Raw genomic sequence first — 7,852 nt, 5'->3', positions numbered from 1 at the left:
CTGGCCCCACCCTGGAACCCGCACCCCCAAATAGAACCCTCACTCCCCTCCCGCACCCCAGCCCTCTGAACCAGCCTGGTGAAAATGAGTGAGTGAGTGAGGGTGGGGAGAGCGAGCGACAGAGGGAGGGGGGATGGTGTGAGCGGGGAACATGGCCTCAGATGAGGGGTGGGGCCTCCGATGAGGGGTGGGGAAAGGGGCGGGGCATGAGTGTTCAGTTTTGTGTGAGTAGAAAGTTGGCAGCCCTATTAATAAGTGATTGCTAAATCAGGATCTAAATTCTAACCATTGTTTTGTTGGTTTTTGTTTTTTTAATAAAAAAATATATTTTAAGGCCATCTACAATACATATAAGGATCTGTGGACTTATATGTCCAAACCAAGCTTGCTAAAGCTTTGGCACACTTCTGAGACATACTAGAGATCCAGCCTGCAGTGCAAGCCAACTGAACTTCAATCATATCAGACAATAACCAAGTTGTAACTGGGTCCCCCAACCCAATTATATATTTAGTGTAGGCCTCTCTTATGCTGAGAGTTACTGGTGACTGTATCGATCACAAACTGCTTTGAGTCTGAGTGTAAACACACCCTTCATTTATCATAACTGTCAGATGAGTTAACCAGGACCTAAGACAAAAGAGGGTTGTGGACACACCAAAGAGTTTGGGCTGAGAGGGGGTTTTACTGAGTATTGTGTGTGAGACGGGTGGGTGTGGGTGCGTAAAAAAGCAGCGCACACACACACACACACACACACAGAACAAAGAGTAAAGCAAGAAAGCCAAGCAGTGTCCTGTGAGCATAAGGTATAACCCTGGAAAAGCTGGAGAGAGACCTTTTGGGTCTGGTGTTTGCTAAAGAGGCTTGGAGCTGAAAGCTAAAAAAATTGCTCCTTTTGTTATCGATTCCTTCTGCATTCAGAGACACAGGACTGTGGACATCCTTTGCAAATACACAAAATTGCATCAAAGAAATACTTGGCTATCCCCAATTTCTCCTCTCAACTGGAATATTACCAGTGCCGTGAACTTTGACACTCCAGGCCAAAAGGGGTAACACCTCAGTTTAGATCTTGACATGAGCTAAAGCATATAGTGAGGCTGTTTATGATATAGTTTGGCTCCATCTAGCCAGAGGCCAGATCAAAGTATTCTATAACTAGAGTTAGTCAAAAAATACAAAAAATATTTCATGATGTTTTTGTTTCTATTTTATTTCCTTTTTCCTTGACATTTGAATTTTTGACAAAAACCTTCCTAAAAACATCCAATTTTGGGAGGGAAAATTTCAGCCTCCTCTACTTATCAGTCACAACCAAGTTGATCAGCCATTGTGAGACTCAGGCATTTTGGGGAAAGTATATGTAAGCTTTAAAGAAGCAATGATGGCGGCGTGGGAAAAACAACAATAGCAGTGTGGGTTTTGTGTGCTATCTGCCTGCTGTTTCCTGTCATTCCAAAAATGCAGAGAAAATGCTCAGTGGGTATTTTCAGATGTTTTCTCCTACATTGCACCACCTTCGCTCCACCAGGAGAAAGTGAAACCTTTCTGTCTGTTTGTGAGAGTTGTGGGAACTAGAGACCTCACATCCTCTTCCTCTTGTACACATAACCAAGTGAGATTTCATCCCCCTCAAAGGCAAGGGCACCGGGCAGAGTGCAGCAGCCGGGGCAGGAGATGGAGAAGTTTCGCACTGTGTTGGATTTCTGCCTCAGTCACCAGAAGGCGCTCAGTTACAGCGCCGTGTCCCTGCTGACCGCGGGCAGCGAGCGTCTCTTCTCAGTCGTGGTGTTCCAATGCCCCTGCAACTCCTGGAACACGCTCTACGGCTCTGTCTTCCTGCTGGTGCCTGCCCTGATCCTCTTCCTTCTCGGCTACCTGCTGAACGTCAGGACCTGGCGGCTGTTCACTGGCTGCTGCGCCCCCGGCAGGTGTTGCTGCTGCATCCACAGGAGGCGCTGCTGGCGCTACTTTAGGGTGCTGTGGCTGGTGACGGTGAGCGCTGCTGTGGCCCCGCTCACCTGGATCGCCGTGGCCCTGCTTGGGGCCAACTTCTATGAGTGCGCAGCAAGTGGGAGCAGCCTGTTGCAGAGGTACTTGTGCCAAGGCAGAGGGACCCAGTGCCATGAGCAGGTGGCCAGAATACCCTGTGGTGAGACTCTCCCCCAAGGGGCACAGACATTTGTGAGCCTTCGGGCTCAGTCCCAGGTATGGTCTCTTCCATCCTTTGATTGATCCTATTGGCTTTTGCCCCATGGAGGTGCAGTGGACGCGGAGTGATTTCTGGAGGGATGGAGGGGCAACATAAGTAGTTCAGTTAAAGTAGGTGCTGTCCCTACAGGTGCCACCTCAGCTTACTTATGCTGATATGATGGCCTAGGGATGCAGCCTGAAGACTATGATATGAAAAATAAATTATTGCACTTATGTAGTTAGCAAAATATTCTAAACTGGCTAAAAGAAAGGTAATATATTGTTAGTTGCATCTCCCACTGCAGTCTGTATTGCTTTCTACCATTTTGGCCTGCTGTAAATCTGAGGAGATTGCTTCATAATGATGTTCATTCCTTTTCCTTTGAGGCAAGTTGAGAATAAGCCTGCATGGGCAGGGAACTTGACTGGATGTCACATAATTGGGCTTTCCCATCCATAGATTTTCTACCCATTTCAAAAGAGATGTATTGTGAATTTCTCTTCTCTTTTTCCACTTCCTTGCCTCTCTTTACATCATGAACCCTTTTAAGTTCAGTTCCTATGCATAAGAGGCAGCTGGTGTTTAATTTAAAATCTTTCATTACAGCAGAGAATTAGCATTTGAAAAAGGATGTATTGAGGGTCTGACTGTGGCACCCCCAAGTTTGAAATCACAGTCAATTTCACACTCATATTCCAGAAATAGGATTTGATTTTTGTTTCCCTGAAAGCAAGGTAGCTATTGATTGTGGAGAGCTGAAAAGGAAGAATGTGTTTGTTTCCCCCTTCCCCCTTCTTTATGATGTAAAAAAGAGGCCTACAAAATTTGGGGACTTTTTTGTTTGTTCTTGTTTTAATTTCTCCTGTTTTCTTCCATTAGAAATCCAGGTTTGATCATCTCCTCTTTTCATTAGAAGACTATAAGACTTTGACTTCAATAAGAAAAAAGGGTGTATCCTTAACTGGAGTTTGCTAACTAGAGGCAAAATCCTAGTGAAGACATGGCCGTTTGTAGTTTTTGCATGAGTAAGCAGCTCAAGTTAATTACTCAGTTCCCCCAGAGGCAACTTGTGTGAAAACTAAAGACTGCCTTGTCTTCACTAGGATTTAACCTTGAATGAACTAACTCAAGTTAAGAACACACCTTTTTTCCCTAGTGAAGATGTGGCCTGTAGTTGAATAGAGAACTAGAAGATTTGTGAAATCAGGGAAACCATGTAACTGAAGTCTGATTAGTTGAGATGGGAAGAGATTTTTAATCAGTTAATTTAACATTCTTTGTTTTTTATCAGCACCTGTTTAACTCAAACATGTCAGAGAAGAGAGTTGACAAATTGGTCAGAGTTAGCACACTGTTCCTTCAAGTAAGAGACTGGGATGAGAGAGGTCCCAATGCATATTTGTGAGTCATGCAAAAAACCTGGCAAAACCAGGGGAGATAAGATCGACAATTCCTGATATTTCTACGGTAAAAAAAAACAAAACAAAAAAACCCAAACCAAATGAAAAAAGGTTAGGCTCTTATTATTTATTACTATTATTATTTTTAATCATGTCATTATAGCTAACTAAAAAGCAAAAAGGGATACAAACCCATTTTTTCTTTGATGGTCAACTTTAAATATTATAAAAATACATTGACTTTTTTGCTTGTAAGACTCAATCTGTGGGAGTTTTTATATGAGAGTGGACACTATTAACATTTCCCCAGTCAGCATTTATAGCCATTTCCAACAGAATCTTGGATAGAAACTTGAACCCACCCACAGTCAGGATGGATTATTCTCTTCCAACCCCAAAATTTCATCCCAGGCCCCTGAAGTTTAGCAGATTTTGCTGGGATTGTTCACATACATGGGGTACCCATTGTCCACAGACAGCACAGTGTGATGGGCTTTTCAAGCAGTGACCACTTATTGATCTCCTGTCTAAAACAATATTAAACTGCATATTCTTATCCGGGAACTTTTGATGCGCCTAATCATTTGCAACCTTCATTGATCCATCTGTATGTTCCCCCAGGTGCTGGGCTGGATACTGGTAGCAAGCATCATGGCTTTAGTACTGACTGTCACATGCATCAACCGCTGTCGTTCTCCAGTCAGTTTTCTTCAGCTGAGGTTCTGGAAAATCTACTTGGAAAAGGAACGGGAGGTTTTTGAGAGGAAGGCCAAGGAGCATGCAACCAAGCTGGCAGAAAGGAACCTGAAGTGCTTCTTTGAGTCCACTGAGCCAGAACTATTTCAGACCCCCACCAACAAAGACTGGCAGCAGATCTCATCCTTGTATGCCTTCAATACTAAAGGACAGTATTACAGCATGATACACAAATATATTAGTGCAAACAGAGGCACCAGCATCAGATCTACTGAAGAAGATGTGTTTTCTCCTGCTCTAGGATTTGTGGATGGCACTGATGTTAATGAAACGGGGACATTATAATGAAATAAATTCTATTTTTGTAGCATGGACAGTTATGTAATTATGGCCATATAAAAAGGGTCTTTATATCAATGAGCTGGTGCATTCTGATGAATCATGGTTGAGAAGCTTGCTGTTAGCACTGAAACAGAGGGTCACACAAGCTGTTAATGTGCAGCAATAGTCAAAACAAGTTAACAGAATTTTAGGAGCCATTAGGAAAGCAATAGATAATAAGACAGAAAATATCATAATGCTACTGTATAAATCCATGGTATGCCCATGCATGCAGTTCTCATGGCCTCATCTCAGAAAAGATATATTAGGATTGGAAGAGGTACAGAGAAGGACAACAAAACTTACTAAGGGTATGGAACAGCTTCCATATGAGGAGACATTAAAAAGACTGGGACTTTTCAGCTTAGAAAAGAGACTATTGAGGAAGGATATGACAGAGGTCTATAAAATCATGTCTGGCATGGAGAGAGTGAATAAGGAAGTGTTATTTACCCCTTCACATAACACAAAAACCATGGGTCACCCAATGAAATTAATCGGCAGCGGGTTTTAAACAAATATAAGGAAGTACTTCTTCACACGACACACAGTCAGCCTGTGGAACTTATTGCCATGGAATGTTGTGAAGGCCAAAACTATAATGGGGTTCAAAAAAGAGTTAGATACGTTTGTGGACGATAGGGCCATCAGTGGCTGTTACTGAAGGTGGTCAGGGTGTCCCTAGCCTCTGTTTGCCAGAAGCTGGGAATGGGCGACAGGGGATGGATCACTTGATGATTGTCTGTTTTGTTCATTCCCTCTGAAAGCCCTGGCATTGGCCGCTATTGGAAGACTGGATACTGGGCTAGATGGACCATTAGTCTGACCCAGTATGGCCGTTCTTATGTTCTTATAGGAGACCAAAGAAAGGCAGGAAAATACCGAGCATGAATCTGAATATATAACCTAGTTTATTAATTAAGTGACATGAAAATGCCTCTTAAAGGATAACTTCAAGCAAGCGGTGGACTAACCTGTGTCTGTCTTTAGTCTGCAAGCTATCTAGGAAAGGGTCATCCCTTCAAATAATATGTAGTTCCAAGTATGTTGTGAACATTCAGTAAGTAATAACTCTAAATCAGTGGTTCTTAACCTGGGCTGCACCCCCCCCGGGGGGGAGGGGGGTACGAGATTCCCTTTCTGGGGTGTGAGACATGCCAGATTTTTTTAGAAGGTAAATCATCGAAAACACAAATTAAGTGCAGGCATGTAAGTACAACTACTTTGTTTTATCAAACCTATGTATTTATTAACATTATACATTTTTTAACAATTACTGTAATATACAAACAAAAATATATCTAGGTTTAAGGGGTGCGAGAACATATTTTGATTTTTGATAAAGGGTGCGAGAACATATTTTGAGAACCGGGCTGTAGTAAAGGTTAAGAACCACTGCTCTAAATGATGTCCCAGAGTTTGGTTGGCTGGACTGAAATATGCGAGCATTACTATTTGTGTACAAGCAGAACTGCACCATAGTAGTGAAACTAAAAACTTCCTTTGTGGTAACTTCAGTTCTACTTTACCACAGTCTGAGTTGGTCAGAGATTGCAACATAGTCTACTAAGTTGCTCCACTGCTAGTATCATGCTGCCCAAAGATCTGTCTCTAAGGTCTGAATGCACAAAATGAGTTAGGTGCCTGAGTCCATTTTAGGCACCTAAGCCCCAGTTCTGGGACCATAGTGATGCACAAAACTCCCACTGAACCCTGTAGAGGCCTAAACTCAGTTGATGCCAAAATTTTTGCAATAAAAGTTCCCTGGGCACCTATGTTTCTGCCTCTGGGTTTGCACACTGCTGCCTGCCTCTAGACACCTGTATGTCTATCTCCCGCCGAAACCCTCTAACCTGCAGACCAATTCACAAACTGGGGAAGATAGGCATTAGTCCACCTACGTCATCCTGGGTGGGGCCCAATCCAGTAGGCAGCCTGAGCAAGCCAACTGGATCAGGGCCCTCAGGTGAGTTCACACAAAACAGCAGGGGGAAGAGTTAAAGTGTCATTTTGACCAGGGAGAGAGAGCGAGAGCACAAGCGTGAGAATGACTCTGTAGCCTGGGGGTTAAGGTGCTCAGGTGGCAGGTGCAGGATCCAGTGCTCCTGCTCCAGTGACTCTTTAATTAGAATGCAACAGCTTCAATGGGAGAGACTGAGGGAGCTCTGCATCAGAATATCCCATAGCTCAGCAGCGACAACATTCACTGTGAGGTAACAGACCCCATTCAAAGCCCTTCTACCCCTCAGGTAGAGGGGGGGACTTGCACTGAGGGTCTCTCACACCTCAGCTGTGTAGCCTAACTACTGGGTCCTCCTCCTGCCCCCTACTCCATGCTTCTTATTAACAGCATAGGTGCCTAACGTCAGGAGAGCGCTTGCAGCTGAGAATCCCAAGCAGAGATCAGCAGCACTGCAGGCCAAACTCAGGCGCCTATCTCTGAGATGGTCCAGGCTTAGTGGCAGCACCCCTCCTAGCAGGCTGGCTTTTGTGGATTGCAGTCTAAGGCACCTCTCTCTCCCCATTCACTGTCAAGGAACTCAGGCACCTAACTTAGGCTTTGTGGTGATTTTCTAAATGGCTAACTCCTTTTGTGTATTCAGGCGTAAGCCAGCAACACATCTGAAATCAACACTCAGGAAAATATACTTTCAGTGGCGACAATCCAAGGCTTGATTAATTTTGTTTTTTATACAGTCTGCGTAAAGATTTTTAATGTTACAAAGATATGAATATACCTAGCATAGGCACACAGTAATAATAAAGGGATTAAAAATATGCAGTCACTATAATTAAATAATACTAATGGCTGAGTAGGAGGGCATTTTCTAGCAATTAATAAGCAGCTTTGGAATTGAGGGTAGAAGGTGATGTTCAGCACCCTTGAAGTTCAGTTCTACTCTGAAAAGTTACATTGTAAAAATGGTCCCTAGATCATTTGAGAAATAACCCCAAGTGCATATTGAGAGTCAGATCTGCTTATTTGTGTGACAGAAAACATTTTGCTGCTCTTTATTCCTGTTAGCTTTGGGAATCCAGTTCTGCCTAATCATCAACAGAATTGGTACCCATGTTCCTCCAGAACTACATTTCTGGTGACTGTGCATGAGCCAGAAAAGCCCAAGTTGAGATCTCAGGTTGAATTTACTCGGTTGCCTCTCCATCCTCTATCCCCTAC

The 7,852-nt window shown here is 43.5% G+C and overlaps 1 protein-coding gene across 1 annotated transcript; it reads left to right on the top strand.

Annotated features, from left to right (window-relative positions):
• Positions 1-1,608: 1,608 nt before the first annotated feature.
• On the top strand, positions 1,609-4,854 carry CALHM6 (calcium homeostasis modulator family member 6). Its single transcript, XM_039531695.1, has 2 exons — positions 1,609-2,211; positions 4,219-4,854. Exons 1-2 carry the CDS (start codon positions 1,681-1,683, stop codon positions 4,636-4,638), a joined length of 951 nt encoding a protein of 316 aa, XP_039387629.1. The 5' UTR covers positions 1,609-1,680; the 3' UTR covers positions 4,639-4,854.
• The last annotated feature ends 2,998 nt before the right edge of the window (positions 4,855-7,852 follow it).

This window comes from Mauremys reevesii, linkage group 3 (assembly GCF_016161935.1).
Source record: "Mauremys reevesii isolate NIE-2019 linkage group 3, ASM1616193v1, whole genome shotgun sequence".
NCBI classification, from domain to species: domain Eukaryota; kingdom Metazoa; phylum Chordata; order Testudines; family Geoemydidae; genus Mauremys; species Mauremys reevesii.
The sequence above is the reverse complement of the archived record's forward strand: the minus strand, read 5'-3'. Positions and strand labels throughout refer to the sequence as shown.

Coding starts and splice junctions, on each gene's coding strand:
- CALHM6 (XM_039531695.1), top strand. CDS start 1,681: ATGGAGAAGTTTCGCACTGTGTTGGATTTCTGCCTCAGTCACCAGAAG. Junction 2,212..4,218: donor GCCTTCGGGCTCAGTCCCAG/GTATGGTCTCTT, acceptor ATGTTCCCCCAG/GTGCTGGGCTGGATACTGGT.